Genomic DNA, 26,566 nt, shown 5'->3' on the forward strand with positions numbered 1-26,566 from the left:
GGGAGCACAGACAAGTGACAGAGAACCTGAGCAAGAGGCGAGGGGCAGAAAGACGGGTGACTCAGGAAGAGACACAGGAGCAGAGGAGGAAGCAGTTCCTAGTCATTCTCAGCATACATTTATTGTGTGCTTACTGTGTGCCAGGAAGTAAGCCAGGTGCCAGAAACAGCAATAGGGCCGGGCGCCAGGGTCAGTTACTGAGGAGCGATGTCATTAGTGTCACTATCCTATGGACCCTGGTTGACAGAGGGAACAGTTCACCCTTCAGGCACCACTCAGGACCTAGGCCTTTCCAGCAACGGAAGGGGATTCGGCGAGGCAAGACCCTGTCCCTCTTCTCCAGCACACAGACAAGCTCCCACGTGCTCCTCGGAGCGCGTCTGCACCTGATGTGCGCAGAACACATCCCACACGCGTGCGCACACACACACACACGGAGGCACAGCCACACAGGTACAGGAGGCGGCATGGAGGTGTCACCTACTTGTTGCGACCCTGGTCACCCCGCTTAGCGTGAACTGTCGGGGCGCCTGAACACCCACCATTTAGAAATTATCTTGAGAAACTTTTGGGGCCAAATCACTTACTCAAATGTGACAAATAAGAGAACAAAAAGAATAAAAAAGATGAGCAAGGGGACAGCTTCTGAAGGTTTTTGGTTAGAGAGGGGTTCTTAGTGGGATCCGGGTGAGCAGAAACGGACCTCACTTCCTGGCCGCAAGTCTGTTCCCGCCGGAGTTGCCTGGGGTAGATGTGCTATCACACGGATGGGGTGAGGGTGGGGTGGCCTTTGTCCCCCGTGCTATCTGCATTCCTCCAGAGTCATGAACCAATGCTATCACTTATTAAGTACCTACTAGGTGCCAAGGCTATAGCACTGTACATGTGCTTTATGCCCAAGTCCACCTACCTCCCAGTGAGGGTATTCCCTCCACCTTATAGGTAATGAAACTGAGGCTCAAGACTTGCTAAGGTCCCGGAGATAGTATGTGGGGCGGGGCCTCGATCCTCTGCTCCTCCTCTCACTGCCTCCTCGGCACCTGGAGATAGAGCCTCATCTGGGATGGGTCCCAGCTGCGAGCTGCCAGGGGCCCGGTTCAGTTTCAGATCCACCCATGAGGCTGAGAATGACTAACTTCAAAGGTGGACATGCTGCTGACTGCAGAGAGCCAGGGACACAGGTGGTGCCCCCCCCCCCCCTCCGCTGGCAGGGAGAGGCTGGCGCTTGTGGCAGGCCACCCACACCTCCTTCTTGACACTGCGTCCTCACCCCAGGGCTTGGGTAAATTAGGACATGGGTGGAAACAGGCTCACAGAGCCCACCTCTTCACCCTGATCTTGCCCCCAACCCTGGGGAACCAGGGTGGGAGCTGGAGCCCAGAGAAAACCCAACTCTTTCACTTTTGGGGTCCCGGGCTCCTAATCCTCACAACCCCACGACCGATACTTGGGGAAAATGGGCTCTCACCCTTGAGATGGCCCCCTGGTAAATGGAACAGGTAAGGCACCCAGCACCTCAAGAGCCTATGAAGAGCCATCGTATTCTCCCTCAGAGACAGGGGAGCTGCTGTTTTAACAGCCTCTGAAGCCCCATCTTGTGGAGACGACTTCCCAGAGCTCTCTGACAGGAGCCTCTGACCACAGAGTGCCAACCACTCATCCCCCCACCCCCACCTTGCGTGTCTGCTCAAAGTCACACAGGCGGACACGCAAGCGCATGAACAACTCCACTGAGCTGAATGTGCTGCTGCCTGGGGCAGTCCTGCACACAGACCCCCCAATTCCAGGTGTGTCCGCATTTTCAGTGTCCTTAGGCCCCAGGGCAGAGTGATGTCCCCCTCAGACGGCATGGCCCAGGGGCCATGACAAGGGGGGCTTGTGCAGAGGTTCCTCCGACCGGGCGGATTCTGGGTACAAGAAGGGTAGGAGATGGAGCAAAATAGAAAGGAACCCACAGGGGCCTGTAACCGTAACCATGGGCTTTAGGAGGGTTGGAACCTTCCCCCAGGAGCATTTGCAGGAAGCCAGCCACAAAGGAATGACCAGACTCCCAGACAAGAGTCCAGGGAGACTGGACAGGAGGGGACTCCTGGCAACGTCCCTGAGGATGGCCCAGCCCCCTTCCTCTCGACGAAAAGCCACCAAAGGCACCGGTCCAGCATCACTTCCTGCTCCTTCATAGCAGGAGCCAGGAAGCTGGGGGGGGGGGGGGGGGGGAAGAGACAGAAGGCTGTGGCCACTTGGTGCAGAGTGCCTTTGACCAGCTCATGGTCCCCTTCCCATCCCAGGGTGGGGGTGACCAGAGATTTGCTCCCCCAAGTCCCCATCAGTCTCTGGGGCCAACATGACTACTAAGTAGAGCTCAACCCAGTATCTGAGGAAGCTCTTGGCTCCAAGAAACAGAGACCGTACCTAGCTTTTTGTTTCCCTTCCCCGGGCTGTTGCTGCCCTGCTCCCGAGGCCTGGTGGGCCCTGGGGCTGATGCTCCAAATGGAATGTCCTGGTCTGGAGGGCCTTGGATGCTCTAATGACTTCAGGAGTCCTGGCTCTAATCTTAAGCAACTTACTCCACCCCCTGGGCTTCGAGTTTTCCAGCTATAAAATAGGGAGAATATCTAACTCCTGGGCTCTTATCATGATTCAAGGATGATAACAGGAAAATATGTAACACATCAACTCTGTACAGTCAGAGCAGAATGACTGGCCCCTGACAAGGGAGTGGGGGTGCAGGGACCTGACCCATCTGGTACTGCTCCATGCACTGTTGGCCTTGGGCTCTAGTTTCTCAATGCCTGATCTTCGCACAAAGTGCCCATGTCCTGCGGGTGGGTGGGAGAGGCAGGCAGCATCTCCCTTTGGCCAGGCCTGGGCGCTGTTGGGGACAGCACGGCCCGTCTGTACAACCTCAAGGGCCCTTGCTAATTAGCCATCTCCCCAAACTGTACTCCTCTGTGTCCGTAGGTCTCAAAATCTGGGTGCACCAGAATCACCAGGTGGGGCTTAGCAAAATGTAGGCTGCCAATTCTCTGGGCCAGAGGCAACACCGGGCGTCTACATCTGTAACAAGCCCCAGAGTTCCTGCTTGAGGAAGTAGGATGTGGAGGAAGACGGCTCTGACTGCTGAAACCAGACCATGCCTGGGAGGCCACAGGTCCATGAAATGACGAAAGTCTAGCACCTGCCCGACTTTAACTCTGCATTTCCCAATTTTTTTTTTTTTTTTTTAAAGTAAGCTCTGTGCCCAACACAGGGCTTGAACTCACAATCCCAAGATCAAGAGTTACATGCTCTACTGAGCCAGCCACGTGCCACTGACTATGAAAGGTCTTTTTTTAAAAAACTAGACTAATTAATATCTCACAGAACTAGTGTTCTGTAGAATGGTTTGGAAAATGTTGATGTGGTTCTCTCTCCTTTTTAAAAATATCTGTTTTAGGGGTGCCTGGGCAGCTTAGTCAGTTAAGTGTCCGGCTCTGGGTTTTGTCTTGGGTCATGATCTCACGGTTTGTGGGATGGAGCCCTGAGTGGGGCTCCACACCGACCACACAGAGCCTGCTTGGGATCCTCTCTCCCTGCCCCTCTTGGCTTGCTCACTTGCTGTCTCTCCCCAAAATAAATAAACCTTAAGAAAATTAAAAATATCTGCTTCAAACAAACATCTTGTCTTTTAATGTCCGAGTGGACTGAAACCTAGGAAAATGAGGTGTGTTGCAGGTGCCAGACCATTAAAGCAGAACGAAAGCTTGGGCTGGGGTCTGTCCCTTCCTGTTCTCCACCACATTCTGCTCCACATTTGAACCTGAGGCTCTCCTGGATCACCCTGTGTCCTGAGCTCGAGAGGAACCCTGGCAGTTGACCCAGGGATAGGAAATCTGAGTAGGGGATGGAAGGGGTCAGGAGAAACAGCAGAGGCAGTTTGGCGCACACTTCTAAGATGTCTGTGCAAGCCCAGTTTGTTTGGGGGTGGGGTGGGGGAGTAAGGTCTCTCCCTGGCCCCACTCTAGCTTCTAAGATGGCAATCACCCAGAAACAGGCACGTGTGGCCATGAACTGAAATGCTTAGCAGGGGCATCCCTTACCAGGAGGAAAATGGATTTATTGCTTTATAAAAAGGAGTCTGATAGAACGTAAAAGAAAAAAACCCCCAAAAGCATAAACCTAAAATCAACCTGCCCTGCCGGGCACTCCCAGGAAGTCTCAGACACACTTCTGGAGGCAGTCAGGTGGGTGGCTGGAAGGCCAGGCGGGCCTGGCAGAGAAGGGTGGCCTCTTCCGTAAACAGCTCCAGGACCATGGAGGCGTCTGCCGGCAGGGGGCGCTGTGGCCCCACGGCCTCAGACCAGCTCCAGACCCAGAGGAAGGCTGCCTTGGGGACCCTGGGCCTGTGGCAGGCCTGGCTGCCTCCTGGGCGGCCCTGGGAAGGGGATGAGGGCAGACCCCTGGAGCCCACACCTTAGCACTACCCCACACACCTTCCTCACACGTATCACATGGTCACACATCCCACACACACACACACACACACACACACACACACAGGCCCCTCACCAGCCATCTCCCCGGCCAGGCCTCTACCTCCTCGTCTGTCAGCGACAGCCTGGCTTCCACCCCCATAAAAACAGCTGTGTGTATGGGGGGGGGGGGGGCCTGTTGGTGCTGTTTTCATTCCCTTCGGGTCACAGACTGGATGAAGGGTGGCAGTGGAAACGTGCTCCCTGCCCTGAGGGAGGAAGTGAGGGGGCTGCTAAGCAGCCTTGTCCTCGGCTCCTAGCCGTGCGTGACTATCCAGCCCCCCATTCCCTCCCCAGGCTTTAAGCCAGGGGGCTTCTCCACAGGCCTAGAACAGGACAGGTCACGGACAGGCCACAGGGGGCTGGAATTACAAAGGAGTTAGCACCAACAACAGGAAGCGGGTCCTTCCTTCCTCAGGCAGCCTCAGACTGGCCAGGGGAGGAGGTTGAGGGGCCAGGCGAGGGTGTGCAGACAGTGCAAGCCTTTGTCCTTGGGCAGGGTGGCCAGTGGGCATGCAGCCGAGGGCAGGTGGCAGGCAGTAGGTGGCAGACCCCTGTGCTTTGGCAAGAGGCAGAATCCAGACACTTAAGGGAGAGAGCCTGCCTGCTGGGGGTCCTCCTTGCTCCTCCCGCAGGCACCAGGGTGCCTCAAGGCCCCAGGGCCCCTCGAGAGTGGCAGAGCAAAGCCCAGGCTGGCCCTTGCTTCCAGCAGTAGGAACATCGCACATCCGGGCCCTCTCCCGTCCTTCCGCGGCAGAGCTCCAAGGCAGGACCGGGGCCCTGGGAGGGAGCGTGGACTCCAAAATGGTGAAGGAGGGGATCCTGAGGGTGCATGGAGGTCCTCCGGGATGGGGAGAAGGACACCGGTGAGTCACTGAAGCAAGGGCAGGGGCCACAGTTCAGAGGCGGCGAGCACTACACGAAAGCCTCCCGGTTGGAGGAGCCGTTCAGCTTGAGGAAAAGCTTGTCATCCTCCCTCTTCTGCTGTAGCTGTCTCTCCAGCTGGCGCCGGTAGCACACGAGGTAGAGGGGCAGGCAGAACCCCAGCATGCTCAGGGCAAGTAGCCCCACGTTCACCTGGAGACACGGAAAAGAGAGCGGCCATCGCGCGAGGCGGGGGACAGGCAGGGCCATGGTCCCTGCAGAGCCCGGCTCGACGGCCTGCCCCACACTCCGGTTTGGGAAAGGGGAGGTCACCAGAGAGGGGAGGAAAAGCTGAAACTGGATGAAGGACCTGTCGCTTCACATTCCAGCACCAGGATTCCCAGTTGGTCGGTCGTCCGTGGGCTGCTGAGAAGCCCTCGGGGTGTGGGTCCCCAACCTCTGACCTCCTGGTGTGGATATCTGGGGGTGGGGCCAGGACTGGGGCCCCGCTCACAGTACCTGGTTAGAAATCCCAGCCCTCAGCAGGAGGGCTACCCCAAAATCAGGTCCAGAAAGGATACCCTTCTCCTGCACAGCCACCGCTCACAGAGGAACCCAGAATCCATCCTAACCCGAGTTCCAAACTGCCTATCCTTGGGGCCCCAGAAGCTCTGAGCGATGCCCCCCCAGCTCTGAGTGGGCAGATGCCCATACCCCACAACCCCGCACCCTTCTTACCCATAGAGGGTCTCCTTGGAGGGGACCCATCATGGCCAGAAACAAGGGCTGCTGCAGGAGAGCGAAGAGTGCACTGACCAGCGACTGCAGTCCCGTGAGGCTGCCAAACTGGGTGGAGGGGTACCTGCCGGGACAACAGGGGACCTGTCACCTGTCAGGCTTTCCCAGTGCGCCTCCGCCTCAACAAGGCCCCAGGTGTGCCTGCCTTGGATCAGTTTCTGCTAAGCAGTCCTGTGACTGTGAATTTCTCTTTCAGACCGACATGAGACCCCCAATTATGGGGACCCCACTCTACCCAGGCATGCCCCAGGTCCACGGGTGTCTGGATGAGCTGAGTGGAAAGAGCGGTGCCAGCAGGACTTGGCAGCTTGGCAAACAGGCCCAGGGAGCAGGCTGGAGGCTGGCCCTGGCTCCGCTACGCCCTCATCCAGAGGGGCATTGTGTAATCACGGAAACTCGGCATCACACTCTCCGTGGGCTCTCAGACTCTGCCAGGACCGCAGCTACTTCCTCCTGGCACTGGGTGGAGTGGGGAACGACAGGCAGACCTGGAATGACCCCCGTGGGATGCTGATGGGAGAGAATATCTCAGTGACATGTCAGGCGCGGTAGCCCCAGAGGCGGGAAGGGGCTCCCAGCAAGGAAAGCACGGGTCTTCGGTCAGAGACACACAGCAGATGGTGTTTGAGGGTTTTTTTGTTTTTGTTTTGTTTTTTAAGATTTTATTTTTAACTAATCCCTACACCCAAAGTGGGGATCAAACTCAACCTCAAGATCAAGAGTTGCATGCTCTATTGATGGAGGCAGCTAGGCGCCCCCCACAGAGTTCCATTTCTGAGCCGAACCCCAGGGGGAAGAACAACTGTCGTTCCTTCTGTATGTGTGGCCTCTTGGAAAAGGAGGCAGGTTTCATTATAGCCAAGGCCCGAGCAGGCCAGGGCAGAACCAGGCCCTTAACGACTCTGGGTGAGAAGAGTCTGACACACCGTGGGCTCAGTTATCCATGTCATTGCCCCTGCCGAGGGCCATTTAGTTCCGGGCAGCTAGAGCCCGCCCCTGTCCTTCCTGTGAGCAGCCAGGGGCAGTCCCGGGGCTCAGCTGAGCAGCAAGCCCCGAGGCATAATGAGCGACACAGGAGCACTGACTCTGGCGGGGGAACTGACTTCGTGTTAGGTGCCAAGGCTTGTGGGCACCCAACTGTCTGCCCACTGACCCACCTCCTGCCACGTGTGACCTCCCCTGGACATGGCCAAGCCCCAGTACCCATCCCCTGGCACAAGAAGATGAGCCCAGATGGCAGGCTGGCCTCCCTCAGGAGCTCAGTCCCACCACGAGCCTCCCTCAGGTCATTCCCCTACCGGCAGCCACCGGGCCACCCCCCAGCAACTAGCACTTACACGGCGGCGTACAGGCCCCCGACGGCAGAGTGGATGAATCCTCGCACGATCGTGTGCAGGATGAAGGAGAGGATCTGAGAGAGGGAGAGCAGAGTGTGAGCAGAAAAACGTGAGGGGCCTCACAGCCCCTGGGGTCCCGAGCCATGGGAGCACTAGCAGCCTGGTGTTGGCCAACAGCAGCTCTCCAAGGGCCAGTTCCTGACTTTTCAGGAATTTTATGAGCCAGCTATGAGACACAGTCATTACTAAAAATTATATTTATAAAAGCTTACAATTAAATTCTATTAAAAACAAAGGTAACAGATACTCAAAATTCACCATTTCTTCATGATTTTGTTATGATCTGCACTCTGAGGGTTTTTACGTTTATCGTCCGGTGCGGTGGGACGTATGCCGGCGTGTCACTGTGAATGTCCCTCCAGCTGCACATTTGGGGACTTCATGGTGGCTGGAATCAGCCACGGTGAAAGCATTTACACCAAGGAAACTGGCAAACGCTGAGTCAGGGCCCCTCTGCCTCCACCCGGAGTCAGCTGCTGTATACGTATTGACACAGCACTAAATAGGAGGTCGCTAATCAGGACTCGACCTCCTGCCTTTGCTGACCTGAGGACTGTGCCCAGAGATCTCTGTGCCTGGTCTCTCAGTCCCTAATGGCTGATAGCTTTCCTTCTCCCCTCCCGAGGAAAGTTCAGCTTCTCAAAAAGGCCACTGCTGGCAGGCTTAGCAAGCTCTAAGAAGCACTTGGAGAGAATTCTGAGGAGGTCGAGAGCTGTCCGTTTTGCCACAGCCACTAGGACCCTCTGCACACGGCCCTGCCATCCTGCTTAGCAGCCACGACCTGTTCCCAGAAACGTGGGCGGCGGAGGGGGCACCGACTGCTCTCTGCGGTGTCGCAAGAGGGCTGTGCCCAACTGTGCTCGCACACACTTGTGCAGGCTCCCTCTTGCCACTTCAAGTGTCTTGTTGCCTTTTCATAACTTTTCTTTCAACGAGAACTAAATAAAACAGAAAGCAGAAGGCTGTTCCCAGTGAGCACTGCCCCTTGATCAGACAAGGTGGTCAGGGCAAGGACTATCAACCAGTCTTGTAGAGGGGGCGGCCGCCAGGAAGCTGGGAGGGCACCAGGAACACAACAACACTCACTGGGAACTGGAACAAGCCTCCAATGGCTTACTCTGGTCTCACACAGAATGTCGCCACACACACGTGATAGTACCCATGGGTGGTGCACAGCTGGGTGTTCGATGTACTTCAACACGTGGCCACTTGCAAAGAAGAAGAGACTCTCGCTTCCCTTCTGGACCTGGCCCAAGATACTTTCTGGACTTGGGCTACCCATGTGGAAGCAATGCTATCACTCACGTCCCTTCAAAGTTCATAAACTTGGGGATTACAAAAGTCGTCACGATAAAACTCTTTCTCGAACCTAAGGGTAGAGCTGAGCAGGTGACGAAATCTGCTTTGCTTGCAATGTCTGACAAAAGTCAGGTTTCAAAAGCATCAGAAATCTTGTGAAAAGGAATTAAACTTTTGAACCCTGACGCCAAGTGATCACCATGGCCCTCCCCAACTCTCTACAATACAGATGTCCTGTAGGCACTCTCGTACCAGAGAAGCCGATGCTCCCACCAATGCCAGAGGTTGGCCAGACCTCTCTGGACCTCAGGTCTCAGCTGTGTGAGCAAATGCAAACCAAGTAGCCACACACTGCCCCCCATAGTTCTGGGGGACAGTAGGATGGGGGGGATTCATGCCATGCGAGATGCTCCAAAGGCCATGAAGAAGGATGTGCCTTCATGGAGAAGAGTCTTCTGTGAAAGGCAATCCCAGTTTCATGTAGAGCTCACCGCCAGCATCAAGCACAGGGCCTGGCAGCTAAGAACCCTTGGTAAATAACAGCCGGCTGCTTGCTTGTTGGTTGAAATAAATGAATGAAAAGTCATCATGGTCTTTGTAGATGGCTTCCATGACACATCACATCCCTTCTGGTCCCGCTGTCCCATATCACCATGTCCCCCGACCTCTCCCTGTACCCACCTGTAGAGGCAAGTTGGGAATGAGGCAGGTCACCCCAAAGCCCACAAGCAGCAGGTTTGTGAAAGCGAAGGCCCGCATGGCATTGGTGACTTTCTGGATCTGCCGGTCTCGCTTCTTCGTCTTCTCGCCCCTGTGGAGACAGAGCACACACTGGAGCTGGGAGCTCCCTGGAGGAGGATGGGCTCTTCCAGGAAGTCAGGCCTCAGGAGTCACAGCTTGTAGACGAGGCAAGACTCAGAGACCACCCAAGCATGTCTGAGGGACTGTCAGGGCTGGAGCGCCACTAGGGACAGCCTCACTGTGCCCTCTGGACTGCGTGCTGGGTGTGCACCGCAGTGGGGAGGTCGGGTGCCAAGAGGCCATCAACAAACTGTGCCGCCTCAGCAAAGGCCGACGGGGAGGCGAGCAGCAGAGCGCACCCAAGTCAGAATGTGGCGAAGTCCCGCTTCACCGCGGACTCTGTCACCCAAATCCTGCAGGGAGCTGATGATAAGCCAGATAATAAGGCAAACAAGGGAGGGAATGGGTTTCCCCTTTGGGGGCAGGAAGGGGAGAAAGAGAAACAAATATGCCACTGATGGAACCAGAATGGGCACAAACAACCTCATGGCTTTAGGACCTGACCTAGATAACAGAGCATTCTCAGTAATTATCTCCTTGTGAATTCCCTACTACGGATCCCAGTCCCACTGCCCACACAGATAACCCCTGCACAACTGGATGACACCCAGGAATGAATGCCGAGTGCTGGACACACGGGGAGTCCCAGGCCCACCACTTCCTCACTATGTGACCCCAGACAAGCTACTCAAACTCCTAACTTCAGTTCCCGCTTTTGAAAAATGGGTATTAACACTAGTACGCGCCGCATTGAGGTGTTGGCCTAACTGAGATACTGTGCATCAGGTGCTTGGCAAGGGGCCTAAAGCAATAAACAGTGGCTTATTATATTAAGGTGGAGTCGTAAAGACAGCATTTAACTCATCCTCTGATCTTGGAGCCCAATCCTTACAAAAGCGGGGCTCCCATACCTTGTTTTACGCTGACAGTTACGAACAGATCTAGTAACACGTTCTGCGGTTATAGCGCAGCTTACTACTCCCACCGAGTGGAGTGATCCTTGCAGGCAAGCAGGACTTCTTCCACCTCGTTTCCCACTGTGTCTTGAAGCCCTTATGAGTAGCTTTGGGCACAACCCCCTCTCGCCTCTCCTGCTGCCACCCACCCTGCCCCCGCCTAGCAGCGGACTCTGGGGGCCAGAAGCCAGGGCACGGGCCCGGTCTACGCACTGGTTGGCATCTTTCTCCTCCGGTTCCTCAGAGGCATCTTCACACTCCTTCAGCCTCCAGTCCATGATGTAGCCAATGACAGGGGCTGTCAGCAGGCAAAGCAGCTGGAGCACACCGAAGATGGACGTGTAGAGGCCAACTGGGGAGGAAAACGGGCTGCGTCATGGGGGGGGCCCTAGCAGAAGCCCGCACAGGTGCTGAGAGAGGCTGAGACCCCCATGGGCCCTTCTGGGGTCTTCCACAGACCACCCCGTCACCCCTCCCTGTGGGCCTTGAGGGGAGCCCAGAGACTTTAAACTCCGAAATCAAAGGTGGAGCAAGGGCCAGCCCCCCTATTCTCTTCTCCAAATTGTCTGCCTATTTCTAAGAAACAGTCTAATGAAATCCAGTATGTCACAATGACATCCCCCAGAAGCTTCAGGAAGCGTCCGTGACTCGGGAACCACAAAATTACCAATGCCTGGGACTGAGGCTTTGTGTCTGACTAGTCATTAGTTTTCTGCCTCTAGAAATATACCAGGAAGGCACCACTCACAGGGGCTGTGACGTAAGGGCTCCAGTCTTCAAAGAGCCTTAAAATTATGATGAGATTTTTTTTTTCAGGCAAAAAGGAGCTGAGAGTTGACTGCCCCCCACCCCAAATTTTGGCCAAGAGGGATGTTTCTTGGTCAGAGGGTGGCTGGAGGAGACATTGCAGTGTTCTCCGACAATCCCCCTGGCTTACCAGTAGCCATCACTGCATCAAGAAAGCAAAAGTGAAAAAGCAGAAAGGAGAGGGGTTAGCAGCAGAAATCTCAACGGTTGTTCTAGGGAGGCGGGGTGTGGAAGCAGGCCGGCTCTGGGCCCAGCACACATGCCATTTCCCACCAAGACCAGCCTCTCGGAGCACCCACGGGACGCCCGGCTTGGTTGAGCCAGGCTTCTGGGAACAGAGGCGGGTGAGGCCCAGCACGCGCGTCTGTTGGTTTCCGGCCTGCTGCGGCCTCAGTCACGTGCAGCTGGGGACTGTCACAGGCAGGCTGGTAAATCAGGGCTGCCATGCTTGCCGGGGACCAGGAGGGGGAAGTGGCGTGGGTGCCGAAGACCCAGCAAACTGGGGCCCCTCGTGTACACGGCTCTGTCATACCTCCTACTGCTCTCAGGCAGGGAGAGGGCAAAGAACCTGCCCCGACCCCCAGGCAAACACTGACACCATGGGTCTCCCTCAGACAGCCAGAGCTGTTCCCTTCTATTCCACCAGCTCCCCGATCCTGAAGGTGCCCCTCTGGGGACAGCCGGGGCTGTGGGTGTCGGGAACGACAGCTCACAGGAGCAGAATGGGAAAACCGGTGTCCGTCAGCTATAGACTGAACCTCCTGGCCCAACTTCCTCTACTTCTTAAAGCTGACTTTTTGAATGTGGGAAACAGTTGGGAAAAAAATGCCTGTCAAGCAGCAAAAGATTTGTCAGAGAACTGGAGTGAGAGTCCACGCCTCAGCAGCAGAGAGCTTTGCCTTCTAAGAGCCAGTGGGCCCTCGCTTCACTTCTCGGGGCCTGAGTTTGCAACAGAGGGTGTTTAGACACGATAGATCAGCTTTCCCCAAAGTGTGGTCCACGGATTCTAATGAGCGTTACACCATAAAAATGTTCTTGTGGTAGAAATTCGGGGGAGCATCACTGGACAAAACAAAGCTAAATACTTTTTCCTATCGGGCTCTCTCAGGGCCTCTGCTGTGTCAGCGTTCGTCATGAAATTTTGCAAGGGCACATGGTAGCCAGTGTTTCTCCACTTTGCTTCAGCGCGGGACATCCATTCTCACGGTGGGACCAGGCTGTCCGGGTCCCTTTGTCATCTTTCCCTTCGGTTGAGGCTGTTTTGTTTTGTTTTTAAGTTTATTTTTGGGAGAGAGACAGACACAGAGACAGAGTGTGAGCAGGGGAGGGGCAAAGAGAGAGGGAGACATAGAATCTGAAGCAGGCTCCGGGCTCTGAGCTGTCAGCACAGAGCCTGACGCGGGGCTGGAACTCATGAGCCGTGAGATCATGACCTGAGCCGAAAAGGACGCTCAACCAACTGAGCCACCCAGGTGCCCCTTTTTCTCTTTCTTTTTTTTTAAGTGTTTATTTATTTAAGAGAGAGAGAGAGAGGGGAGAGAGAAAACTCTAGGCAGGTTCCTCGCTGACTCATCCCCTTTAAAAACTGTATTTCAGGAGTGCCTGAGTGGCTCAGTCAGTTCAGCGTCCAACTCTTGTTTTCGGCTCAGCTCGTGATCCCATAGTCATGGGATGGAGCCCTGCATTGGGCTCTGAGATGGGCGTGGAGCCCTTTCAATTCTCTCTCTCCCTCTCCGGCCCCTCCCCCACTTGTATGAACAAACTCTCTGTCAAAAAATAAAAAAATAATAAAAATAAAACACACCAAAACCCCTATATTTGGTTCCTTGCCATCCCTAGCGTAAATACCCCTAGAGAAAAACAATTAAACCAACAAACAGTTGCACACCATTGAGAATGCCAATAAAAAGGATTTACCGACTGTGTTTGTCCCGCTCAGGGATGACTAACGCTGACTCAGCTCAGGCCCTGAGGAAGTACTGATTTTCTTTGTAGAATCAAAACCTCTAATCAGCTGAAGACCTTCTGAGCGGTTTTAGAAAAGTGGTGTGTGGGTTTATCAGCGCTGTTTACCAAACTTGACAAGTCTCAACTGGCTCACACCCACAAGGAAGCCTTGCCTTCCAGTCCTGGGTGCGCATCCCGAGATATCCAGCTCCGGGGGGGGGCGGGGGGGACACCCCCCCCCCGCCCCTGTGCACACAGCCTGTCCGCGGCCAAGCCTGCGGTTTCCCAGGGTGGGGAGATCCTTGGCAATGGGGCTGCCTGCCTGTCTCTCAGCAGGCTCTCAGGTGGAGCACTCCATGGGGCACCGTGTTTTCAGTTACGCACAGGCTTGCAGAAGGTCCCCCTGAGGCAATGGAAAGCATACGCCTCACACCCTGAACACCTGTAATTATTTTAGTCCCCCTCCCCCGCCTCTAAACCGGGAAATTCTAATGGCAACGGGAGAGAGCAGTGGGGGCTGGCTGGGGTGACATGGCTCTCGAGGGCAGGGAATCCTTTGAGGCCTGCCATTTCCTGGCCTACTACCTACTACCTCCCTGGTGGTGGGCTTAACCTCTGGTGGGCAGGAGGGAGCACGGATGGCGGGGTGCCCTCCTATGGGGACGCGCGTCGAGGTCCGGGGGCCACCTACCTACATCCTGGTCGCCGCTGACCAGGAACTTGAGGATGTTGTTCATGGCGCCCATGTAGAAGATGAGCCGCAGCTGGGTGATGCACATAGTGACCAGGCTGAGCAGCAGGATGGGGCTGAACACGCTGTGCATAAAGGAGGGGGCCGCTGTGGGGACAAGACCGGGGTGCTCTGGAGGACCAATGGCCGTACCCCCGTGCCCGCAGCCTACCCACTACCCAGGGGCTGGCCATACATAAGGCCTGATTTGCTGACCAGATCACCCCGTGCTGGATGAGGGATGGGCCTGGGCAAGGAAAAATGTGTGCGTGGTGGACCTGGGTCACCCAGGTGTGTGAAAGGAGTTGGAAGACTCCCTTCTCCAGCCTGGGCCTTAGCGCATTCATCTGTAAGCCCGTTTGCAGGGTGCTGCTTGCCCTCTGGGGATCAAGTGGGAGTGAAGTGAGACGGCACCCGTGAAGCCCTCAGGAGCTGCTGGGCCTGGGAAGGAGCCTAGGGCTTCCGGGTTGGGCTGGCTGCCTCCTCCCCATTGCTGAGGTGCAGGTATGGATGCGGGCCTAGCAGGTGAGGGCTGTGAGGTGGGTACCTGCAGTGTCTGGCTTGCACTTCACCTCCAGGTCAATGGTGGACAGGCAGAGCTTGTGGCCCTCCTGTAGTGCTGCCTGCTCCTTGCTGCTCCTCATGGAGCTGCCCACGCTGAGGCGGCGCCCCACCGTGGTCACCTGCTTGTAGAACTGCTTCCCTGTGATCTTGTGGTCAAAGCCCAGCCAGCTGAACTTGATCTTCACCCTGGAGGTCACAGGAGAGTGTCCATCGGTGCTGCCCAGGACCCTGGCCAGGGTGGGATTAGGGGCAGACGGCACACCCACTTACGAGTAGTCCATGTCCTCCGGCCCCGGGAAAGGCTCCAGGGGCCAGTTAAAGAAGCAGTTGAGGAAAACCAACCCGGAGCAGCCGGCCCAGACCACGAGAATGATGATGAAGGAGGCGCCGAAGTCGTAGATGACCTGACAGGCACAATGGGGTAGGCGCAGGGCCAGGGGGCAGGGTTAGCAGAAGGCAGGCAGGGCAGGTGGCGGGCAGGGGGCATCTGACAGCCCTGCTCTTCCTGTGCCGAGCTGCACCCTGCCAGCCTTGGTGTCCGGTCGTCCCAATAATCTCAGCTTGCCCCGGCACATTGTTAACCCCCTGTGCCTCCAACTTGGACCACGTGTCACCTCGTTGGAGAGGCCTTTCCTGACTGCCTCCATTGCTGTCACCTCACAAGTTCACAGAGAACAGCCCTGGCTGAGATCACTGACTTCTTGATCACTTTCCTAGTCCGTTACTAGTCCAGCTCCTTGGGAACGCGAACCTGCTGGCCTTGTTCACGGATGTGCCTTCAAGGATGCACATGGCAGGTGCCCCCAAATACCCAAGGAGGAGATGGATGTCTCCCTTTGCTCCTCTGTGAAATGGGCGTCACACTGGCACGTACCCTCAGGGGCTGCGGGTGTGATCCCCAGAGTGCTCAGTACAGGGCCTGGCGGGTGGGAAGCCTGCTGAGCAAGCGTATTAGCTGTCGTTGTCACTGTTACCATTTATTTCCAGCACAAGAGTCGCCAGTGTCCTGGCAGACAGCTGCCCAGCTCCCCAGGGAGGGGACCAGCAGTTAGACAGCAAGGAGAGCGGGAGAGGTGGAGGAGGAACTTGTGGACCCCCCAACGCTCCAGAGTGTGAGGACTCCTAGAGGCCACAGGATGGCTGGCTCCACACCCTCCAGGGCCCCTGACTCCCAGGAGGCCAGCGCTCCTGTCCATGGCCTCCCCGCCATGTACCACGGGAAAGGGGATTTGATTTGGTGCTGAGACCAGACGTGGGACAAGCCCCTCCTGAAGCCTTCGCAGGGGCAACAGTATCTGGAGTGGGTGCTGGGGCTGATGGGCTGTGAGGTGTTTGCTTCCTCCTGACCCTGCGTGACTTCCACGGGCTCAGAATCCTGCCTGGGAGGGAAACAGCTGAACCAACTTAGCCAAGAGCATTGCTCTGGCTAATGAGTAACAGCCCAGCAACAACAGACCGGGGGCGGGGTGACCGGGGACGAACTCACCCATCCCTCTTCTCTACCCCAGCCCAGAAACGCAAAGGCGGCCTGCGGAACACCCTGTGTGATATGCTTGAACTTTCCGTCTCCCATGGTGCAGTGGTTTTCTTTTCTTACTCTTGTGAAGCCCAGGTGCATCCTCCCAGGTGTGGGTGGTGGGGAGGGGCGAACCCCAGAACTCACAACTACTTCCCTCTTCAGAGGAGGCTGAAGGAGCCAAGGGAGAGGGCTCTGCTCAGACAGTAGGACAAGAAGGTGAGGCTGGCCACACCCTCACCTTGATTCCCGGGAAGGTGACTGCTGAGGAGGCATAGGATCCAATCATCAAGGCAATAAATGTGGACCGAAGGTCGCCAAACATGTTGGGTAGCTGAAAGACAAGAAGCAAGGGAGCCCACTGAGAGAATGGGCAGCGGACTTGTGGGGGAGGCGTGGGGGAGGGAATCGAGGTATCCTCAGTTTCCATCTCTTATCTGCTCTCCTTCCTGTGTCATTGAGGGAGTGCGAGGAGTGGGTAATTACGGCTCATTGGAAGCCTTTCATCCGGGACTTAGTCTGATAAGGGGAGGGGAGATTAATGCAGAACTCCGAGTCTGGGTCGGACTCTGAGCTGTTGGACTTCCGGGCTGGTGAGTGTCCCTCCTCTTTGCTCAGGCACATACCAGGGGCCTTCCTGTCTTTGCAGGATTACAGTGAGGTGCCAGGGAGCAAAGTCGGGAGCCTCAGGCATCCCTCAAAGGGAGCAAGCCTGTTAAAAATAAGAATCTATTTGGGGATGAGAGTGTCACTGTATACATAAAAATATCAGCGTCCCAGAAGGACCAGATGTCAGCAAAAGCTGCTTTCGGTTCTAAGACAGTAGGCTTCTGGAAGGTGCCAATCAGAATTCTACAGTTCCCTCAGGGCTGACAGGAGAGCTAGGCTAGCCTTGGGATTCCTACTTCTGAGTTTCTAAGTGCAAGGAAGGCTCTCCCTCTCCCCCTCACATTTTACCCCAGTGACGGGCACTGCAGAAGACCGATGGCAAGAAATACTCAGTCTCTTTTCCCAGCAAGGTCGCTCACACACCTCCCATATCAGCTCATTCTGGGCCCACCCGCCACAACTTCAAAGCTAAGACCCACCTGGCCGGTGAGTCTACCCAAATCCAGGCATGGTAAATGTGACAATATAGTCACAGAGTCACACAGACCTAGGGCAAAGTATATCCTCCCAAACAGCCAGTTTGTATCTCCTCTCCCTTGCCTCCAGAGAGCCCGCACTGCCATGCTGTGAAGAGGCTCTGCCGTTCCATGTGCACAGCGCCCAGGGCATGGAGGAGCACTCTCTGTGTAGCTATGCCAACCTGCTTCACTGAATTCAGGTTGTTCATATGGACCTAATCTATCATCCCCTCTCCCATTTGCCTGGAATCATATTGGGGTTTTCTTAAACACAGAACACTGCCACCTGTGAGCCAATCCATTGTTGCTGAATGCGTGCAGTTTGAACTTGGCCGTCCCTGCCCCTCATCATTTCTGCCTGTTTTGCCCACAATGAAAAATGAGGAAGGGACATCACCAAAATTAAAAGCTTTTGTGCTTCAGAGGGCACCAGCAAGGGATGCTTGGGTGGCTCAGTTGGTTGAACATGCAACTTCGGCTCAGGTCATGATCTCGGTTCGTGGGTTTGAGCCCCGCATTGGGCTCTGTGCTGACAGCTCAGAGCCCAGAGCCTATTTTGGTTCTGTGTCTCCCTCTCTCTCTGCCCCTCCTCTGCTCACACTTTGTCTCTCTATCTCTCTCTCAAAACTAAATAAACATAAAAGAAAAAAAAAAGGCACCACCAAGAAAGTGAAAAGAACACACAAAGGAGAGAAAATGTCTGCAAATCATACATCTGATAAGGGGCGTGTGTCTATGCATTATGTATATATAAAAGACTCCTACAACTCAATAATAATTTTTAAAAAACCCTGTTTTTTAAATGGGCAAAAGATCTGAACAGACATTTCTCCAAAGATCTACACATGGCCAATAAGCACATGAAAATCCACTCAGTATCATTAATCTTGGGGAAATGCAAGTTGAAACCACAATGAGATATGGCTTAATACCCGCCAGGGTGGCTACACAGATAATAACAAATGTTGATGAGATATATGGGAAATCAGAACCCTAATGCCCTGCTGCTGGAAATGTTAAGATGGTGCACAGCCACTTTGGTGTTTTGTTTTGTTTTGTTTTTTAATGTTTTATTTCTGAGAGAGAGAGAGACAGCGTGAGCAGGGGAGGGTCAGAGAGAGGGAGACACAGAATCCGAAACAGGCTCCAGGCGGGGCACCTGGGTGGCTCAGTCGGTTAAGTGTTCGACTTCGGCTCGGGTCATGATCTCATGGTTCGTGAGTTCGAGCCCCACGTCGGGCTCTGTGCTGACAGCTAGCTCAGAGCCTCGAGCCTGTTTCAGATTCTGTGTCTCCCTCTCTCTCTCTTTCTCAGAAATAAATAAAAAACATTAAAAAAAAAAAAACCACAAAACAGTCTCCAGGCTCTGAGCTGACTGTCAGCACAGAGCCCGACATGGGGCTCAAACCCACGAACCGCGAGATCATGACCTGAGCCGAAGTCGGACGCTCAACCGACTGAGCCCCGCAGGCGCCCCGGGACACAGCCACTTTGGATAACAGTCTGGCAGTTCCTCCAGCAGTTAACCACAGAGTTATCATATGACTTAGAAATTTCACTCCTAGGTATATACCCAAGAGAAATGAAAACATATGGACTCACAAAATTGTGGCGGCATTCTTTACAGTAACAAAAAAGGACAAACAATGCCAATGCCCATCAGTGGGTGAATGGACAAACAAGCTGTGGTCTGTTTGTACAATGGAATATTACTGAGCCACAAGAGGAAATCAGGTACTGATGCACACTACAGCACGGATGCACCTTGAGAACACTGTGCGAGCTGAAAGAAACAAGTCACAGAAGACCACATATTGTATGATTCCATTTATACGAAATGTCTAGAATGGGCAAGTCCATAGAGACAACAAATAGATTAGTGGTTGCCCAGGGCTGGGGCAGAGGAAGCTGGGAGTGAAAAGGGAGGAAATGCTAATGGGTACAGGGTTTCTATTTGGGGTGATATAATTGATTACGGTGATGGCTGCACAACTCTGAATGTACTAAAAACAACTCAACTGTATACTTTAGGTGAAATGTATGGTATGTGAATTTGTCTCGACATCACTATTAAAAAATAATGAGTAAGAAACGTAAGATGATGTGGGGTCCCAGGATGAAAAAGGAACCTGAATGAATCTATCACGTCTGGCCAATTAGCCATGTTACGGCAGCGGGCCAGGGCGGCCATCCGGACTCCGCAAAGAATCCCAAGGACACAAAGAGCTCTTCTTCCAGCCCTCACGCAGAGTGGCCCCTCTGTCCACTCAGGCTTCTCAGACAGGGCCAGAGAAGGAGAGAAAGCATACAGAAATTCCCCCCAGCTGGACACAGAGGCAATGTGACACGCTCACGTGCGCCCGGGAACACCTAGGGGAGTACTGAAGGTGCCTAATCCTACTGTGCATACCTGCTTCCCGGGTATGCCGTGGTTCAGAGGACACGCCTCCGCTCCTGAGCTCACATATTCGGGCTGCTCTGTGTGGCCTCACCTAGCAAGGCAGCCTTGCAGGTGAGGCCTTTCTGGGGTCACATCCACCCCCGGGAGAATCCACAGACTTGTTCTGCTTATATGGAAGGAACTGTTCCAACCTCAGTCGCCACTCCAGCCAGGGGAAATAAAGGAAGAAAGGGATCAAAGAGGGCTTGGAACTGAACCAGAAGAGCGCATGGAGGCCAAGCGCCCGGTACAGGGAAGGCTACTTGATGTAAGTCAAGCCAGAAAGCCGCTCTTGTTGCCGTAGTCACCTTTGAGCACACAAAGGTGTCTCCCAACTTTTCAAATGGGCTGGGAATACTCTAAAAAAGGAGACAGCTTGCTAGCCAGCCCTTGGCCTTCTGTCTTCTTAAGCTCAAGTTTGCCTTAACCCTAACCTAGGCTAGAGACCCACAGAACAATGGACTTGGGGCTAGCACACAACCTGGCCTGATCTTCCGGAATCTTCTCCTCAGAACCAGATCCAGGACAGGGAAGAACAGGAAGCTGAGGAAGAGGACTGACCTCCCATCTGCCCGTGGATGAGGCCCTTGTCGCCATACCAAGACAAGGGCAGTAGCCTTTTAGCTGCTCTCCTTCTCGCTGCCTAGAACACTCTTAGCAACACCAAGAAAATTTGCCCCAACACGTTACTTTGGTCAGCAGAGCAATTCCTAGGGGAGTAGAGCCTCAGATCAAACCACACTATACAGTCTTTCCACCAACACCTATATCCTGTATTTTATTTAATTTATTTTTTTAATGTTTGTTTATTTTTTGAGAGAGAGAGACAGAGCATGAACAGGGGAGGGGCAGAGAGAGAGGGAGGCACAGAATCCGAAGCAGGCTCCAGGCTCTGAACTAGCTGTTAGCACAGAGCACGATGCGGGGCTTGAACTCACAAGCTATGAAATCATGACCTGAGCCCAAGACGGAAGCTCAGTCGACTGAGACACCCAGGTGCCCCTTTATCCTGTGTTTTAAATTAGGATTATTTTTTTCTGATTAGAAAAGCAATTGTAAAACATTTGGAACAAAGTATACATAGAAAGGGGCACCTGAGTGGCCCAGTCGGTTAAGCATCTGACTTCAGCTCAGGTCATGATCTCACGGTTCGTGGGTTTGAGCCCCGTGTTGGGCTCTGTGCTGACAGCTAGCTCAGAGCCTGGAGGCTCCTTCGGATTCTGTGTCTCCCTCTCTCTCTGACCCTCCCCTGCTCATGCTGTCTCTCTCTCTCTCAGAAATAAATAAAACATTAAAAAAAAAGTATACATAAAGAAAGAATAAAATAAAAATCCCCCTGATATAATCATGTTAGTATTTTTAATGTGTTTCCCATTAATCTTTTTCCTATAAATATCGGTAACTTTTAAACAAAACTGGGATCATATGCTACATGTCATTTTACAATTTTTCCCTTTTACTTGATATAGTTTCCTTTTTTCTTTCTTTTAAAAGTTTTTTATTTAAAGTTGTTTTTTACTATTATTATTTTTAAAAATTTTAAGTAATCTCTATACCCACCATGGGGCTCGAACTCACGACCCTGAGATCAAAAATTGCATGCTCCAGTGACTGAGCCAGCCAGGCATCCCTATAAATGTTTTCTAACTTCGTATTCACTTTCAACATAATTTGTAATGACTGTCTGGTATTTCCTTATCTGAATGGTCTATAATTTATGCAAGCATTTCTCTGATGTTGAAACTCAAGTCTTTTTAATTAACATTCTTAAAGATAAGCCTATGTGCACATAGCTATTATTCCCTTGAGGTAAATTCCCAAAAATAGAATCAGTAGGCAAAAGGGAATACACATTCTTAAGCTTTTGTGAGAACCTGTGCCAAACACCTTCCAGAAAACTTACACCAATTGGTAACTCCCACTAGCAGCATTGTAGGGTGTCTATTTCACCGCATCCACTCCAACATTTCAAGGTATCATTATTTTTAGTATTTGCCACTTTACCAACATCCTTGTTTTAAAATCCACTTCTTTGTGTATATGGATGAAATGAATCAATGATTGATATTTGCCTCAAAACACTCTGGATGGTGGGTGGAGACAGGAACAAAGCAAGGCTGGTTGTGAGTTGGTAATTGTTGAAGTTGCAAGATGGGCATATGGGATCATTATACTATTCTAATACCGTGTATATATTTAAAAATTTCCATGACTAAAAAACGAAATTAAAACATTTGCATTTACTGATTACTAAGGACTTTGAACATTTTCTACAATTTTAAAAATCAGTCATTTATATTCCTCATTTGTCCTTTTCTCCTATGAGGATGTTAATCTTTTTATATTGATTTCTTATAGGCTCTTCATATATTAACGACAGTTACAGTTTGTCCGTATAGTACAGGTGTATTTTCCTAGTTTGTCATTTAACTTCAAAGTTAATTTAACTTCTTAGTTCATGGTGTTCTTTTGACCAACACAAGTCTTTAAATAGGTAGTCAAAGTGTATGTCAGCTCTTAGGGCCTACCTAGCATTTATGTCAGATGAAATTGCTCTGAAAAAAAACATCAAGGGTGACCTTGGCCAATGAAACCCAGTGTATAAACATCCTGGCAACAGTCAGTGTGTGGTCACAAAAGAATAGCAAGCACAGGAGAAGAGAGGGTTTCCCTAAGGATGTTAATTATTCTTTAAATGTTAATACTAATTGTGTTTTTCCTTTAAGCCACTTCCTTCCCTTCCTCCTAAAGCTGTCATGCCTGCCAGGAGATTTCCCCCATTTGCTATGTCCAGGAGCAGATTGATTAAAGGATTTTTCTTAGTATGAAGTACTAATATACAATAATATGGCATAATTATATTAGTACAATAGCATATAATAATATAGTAGCATCATAATAGCAACTATTTTTAATACCTACTGTAGTTATTATCTTACAAACCCTCAAAACAATCTTCCAAGGTAAGTGTCACTTTTTACTCTCACTTATGGGGTATACAACTCTAGGATTAGGAAAGTCGAGGGACACCCTCAAACTGGTAAGTGTCAAATTTGGGATCCAAAGCAGGTCAAGCTTCCGAGCATAGCCACTGGACTACTCTGCCCCTTGGAAATCTGAGTTTGGTTCTCAGGGCAATTACCCTCACCTCTCGGGCTTCTATTTGCTCCTTATTAAGCACTCTGTCTGCTCTCCCCACTAAAGGTTTCTTTTTACATTCCTTCCGATGTTCCCTTTGGACCTACCTGCCGTTTCCCTCCTCTTGACCTCCCCATGGTCCAGGGCCACACCTTCAAGTAGACTTGCACTTGCCCTTGGACTTTCTCCTATTTCATTCTTAGGTCTGTCTCCTCCCACTCTGGTCTCCTCCTCCCTCCCACCCTCTCCCTCCTTCTGCCTCCAAATGACCTCAACTGTACATAACGGCTACTCAGAAGCCCTGATGATGGAGGCATGGCTGAGCGCTGAGCAGAGTGCCCTAGTGCGGGCCTCAAGGGCTGGGCGGAGGGGGAAGAACCAGCTCTTCCGCCAAGTAGGAAGCTGGAGCCAGGCTACAATGACAGACGACACGGGAAAACACTCAGCAGGAGCGGTTTCCTGGTTCTGGAGTCACAACTGCACTCACAGGTGGGGAGCACAGCCCCTCCCCCTCGGCTCTGGGCGCTTCCCACAGCCGCTGCTGCTGTCTCTGCAAGGGCTGGGGCTGGAACGGGCTCTCCAGGCAGAGACCAAGGCCTAGCTTGCTCGGGGTTACCGGTGGTGACTCATTCTCAGCCTCGTGGCTGCACTGTAAACAGGCCCGGGCGGTGTGACCTTCCCAGAGGGGAAAACAGCAGCTGCAGGCGGCCCTCCCCTGGAGTTCTGGCCACCGAACATGGCTACTGGACAAGAGGACCCAGAGGCCTAGGCTCCACGATGGTGAGGACCGGCTGGCTTCCTTGCAGACCCTCTATAACATGCCTCTCTCCTCAGGAGCTCCAAAGACCTTTAGGCCCTGGCTGGCAGGCGGTCCGCATAGCCCCTCGAACTCGCTTTCCAAATCCACGTCCCCCAAGCCCACCAGCTAAGGGTACACCAGGGGCCACTTCCAGAGGTGGCTGGTGTACACGCCCAGAGCTCTGTACAACTTGTATAGGCCGGGATCCAGGTACCAGTCTGGACAAGCAGACTCAGCAAAGCGAGGCTATTTCCTAACCCCAACAACCGGGCAGCTCCAAGCACACACTGCCAGGAAAAGGTCCTTGTGGTCACCTTTCCGCTTTGCTGCTGCAGGGGTGGGGAGGAGGGGCCGCACTCCCGAAACCACCTTGTTTGCCTTCCCAGCCAGGTCCAGCCCTGTCGCTGCCTCCACTACACTTTCTGTTCACCCCTGAACGTGTCACATGGTGAACCAATTCCTAAGGCAGAGCCCTCTGATGGGTGCATTTTTCCCAGGTCGGTGGCGATCAGCTGGGCAGCGGGCTCTCAGGAACCGGGATAAAAACCAAAAGACAGGGGCGCCTGGGTGGCTCAGTCGGTTAAACATCTGACTTCAGCTCAGGCCATGATCTCACGGTTCGTGGGTTCGGGTCCTGCATCGGGCTCTGTGCTGACAGCTCAGAGCCTGGAGCCTGTTGCAGATTCTGTATCTCCCTTTCTCTCTGACTCTCCCCTGCTCACACTGTCTCTCTCTGTCTCTCTCTCAGAAATAAATGAAAAACATTAAAACAAACAAACAAACAAAAAAAACAAAAGACAGAACTGGCTCCGGGCACTGCAGGGATTTTCTCCTGGTAGAAATGGGTCAGCTGAGCAGGAACGCCGAATTCCCATCCCCCACCAGGGGGCACACGCTTCACTGCTGTGCCTTGATTCCTTTTCCTCCCCTCTCGGTATTTAAAGAGGGATATTTATTCTGTTCTCATCAAACTCTGGTCCCACCTCCCATGGGATCGTTTCTTCCTGAAGTAAAGTCAGACTTCAATGAATCAAACAGGAAGAGCCCATAGAGAAATTTTTCATTAAGGAGCCTGAGAACAGTTTGTGACCGTTTTGCCGCAAGGTTTCCAGCTCAGAACCCCGTCCCGCCCGTAGGGACAGGGGGCAGAGTAATGAAGTGGAAAAGATTTGTTCACAATGTCGGTCACATCTGCTCCCATCTCTAAGCAACCCCAGGCCCTGGATCACAGGGTGGTGGCCCAAAGATGCCACCTCAGCCGCCGGCTGGTATTTGCACTCCAGCCAATGAAGCGAGTTAAAGGGTTGTACAAACGCTAGACACTGGGCAAACAGACCAAAGTGTGCTGTCCAGACGTCCAGCGGGAGGGCTGGGGCTCTGCACCTTGGGAAGTACTCTGTTCCCATGGAGTGACCTCCCCTTCCCCTGAGGATGTCACCGTGGGCAGTTTAGGCCCTCTGTTTCGGGGACCTGGGAAAGCCAGTTCTGGTTGTCGGCAGCCCCCCGGAATGGGATTCAGTCTTGCCCTTCTGAGCCTCTACTCTGGAAGGATCACACAGGAGTACAGACCTCTCAGGCGCTATTGATCATCTCGCCCTGGCCTCTGGGGAAAAGGCATTTTGCCTACTTTGGGACCCCCCTCTCCACCAATGAGGTGACAGCTCACAGCCCCTGGTCATGTCTATTTATACCATACAACACAAAAACTTCTTGGAACTCAGAAAGTCCCCAAATCAGCGTTTCTGTGGCAACACATTCCCCCAAATTTCCAGGTTATCACAGAGTTGATTATCCATGGCCCCAAAGAAGTGGTAGGAGACTTGATTTAGGAAGTTCCTAAAGGCAACCCTAAAGAGTCCTTTGTCCCCCAAATTAGAACATGGGTGGGAGACGAAACAGAAAGTGCCACTATGCTGCTAGCCTGGCGTCTCTGGGAGCCGATCCTGGCAGTTCTGCTTTTAAAGATCTGGGCTGTGTCAGAACGAGACTGCGCTCTGCTCAGCAGAAGCCTCGGCCAGCCCTACAACACTGCCCGAGAACTCCGGCTCTGTCCTCACTGGCCTGCTTCTCATCCCCCTTCTGGGCTCTATTCGGGAAAGGAGAGCCACGAAGCCCCTACCTGAGGCGGCATGGGACCAGAGAATGCCCCCCGAGATCCCTCGGGCCGGGGCAGCGGTGGACGGGGAGGAATGACTCAGAAGTTTCAGGGAGTTGGCCCATGTGCCTAGAAGGGGGCTCAGTAGGGTGGGGGTGAGGGGGTGAGGGCGTCATCTGCCTTTGGACAAGGAATGGTAACTGAGTAGCTTCTTAGCGCCTCAGTCCAAAGGTCGTAAAGTGCCAGGCAGTACACATTTTAGGTCTTGCAGGCCATACAGTCTCTGTACAACTCCCTCACTCTGCCCCGACAGCACAAAGGCAGCTGCGGACAATAGTAAACAAGTGGGCATAGCTATGTTCCAATAAACACTTTGTTTACAATCCGCACCCCGCACCGTAGAGGCCTCTTTTAGGCAACAGGCTTGAGCAATGGAAACCTGAGTAAGGGCGCGTGGTGACCACTAGGCTGAGTACAAACAGGCCCGTTAGGTGACCCACCTCAAAATAGCCATTAGCCCCAGCTGACCAATGGGCTACTTATACCCAGACACAGGTGCCAAACAAGGAACCTACATTCCCAGACCTCCTCACTCCCCACCTTAACTACAGCCCCCCACCACTGCCTCCCGGCAGACAGTCTCTCTTCAGCTGTTCTGCCCGCTGCTCCCCTGCGGTATATCTGATAAACTCGTATCTCCTTCGTTCTGCCTTGGGTGAATTCTCTCACCACCCTCGCCGCCGGCTTCCACCTGGCCTCTACCTGATCCGTCGCCCC

The 26,566-nt window shown here is 53.2% G+C and overlaps 1 protein-coding gene across 3 annotated transcripts in view; it reads right to left on the reverse strand.

Annotated features, from left to right (window-relative positions):
• Positions 1-3,646: 3,646 nt before the first annotated feature.
• SLC43A2 (solute carrier family 43 member 2) overlaps positions 3,647-26,566 on the reverse strand; it is a 37,637-nt gene continuing 14,717 nt past the window's right edge. The window contains exons 5-14 of one of the 3 annotated variants that reach the window (XM_039252299.1): positions 16,432-16,524; positions 14,945-15,078; positions 14,658-14,860; positions 14,072-14,218; positions 11,564-11,575; positions 10,840-10,978; positions 9,551-9,680; positions 7,511-7,584; positions 6,168-6,237; positions 3,647-5,573 (exon numbers count right to left, since the gene is read on the reverse strand). In XM_039252299.1, coding sequence (XP_039108230.1) covers positions 5,427-5,573; positions 6,168-6,237; positions 7,511-7,584; positions 9,551-9,680; positions 10,840-10,978; positions 11,564-11,575; positions 14,072-14,218; positions 14,658-14,860; positions 14,945-15,078; positions 16,432-16,524 — 1,149 coding nt within the window. In that variant the 3' untranslated portion in view covers positions 3,647-5,426. Of the gene's footprint in view, positions 5,589-6,113; positions 6,238-7,510; positions 7,585-9,550; positions 9,681-10,839; positions 10,979-11,563; positions 11,576-14,071; positions 14,219-14,657; positions 14,861-14,944; positions 15,079-16,431; positions 16,525-26,566 lie in introns of all 3 variants that reach the window. The other 2 variants (XM_039252283.1, XM_039252291.1) reach the window with 2 other exon arrangements.

This window comes from Hyaena hyaena, unplaced genomic scaffold (assembly GCF_003009895.1).
Source record: "Hyaena hyaena isolate Hyena2069 unplaced genomic scaffold, ASM300989v1 scaffold_10, whole genome shotgun sequence".
NCBI classification, from domain to species: domain Eukaryota; kingdom Metazoa; phylum Chordata; class Mammalia; order Carnivora; family Hyaenidae; genus Hyaena; species Hyaena hyaena.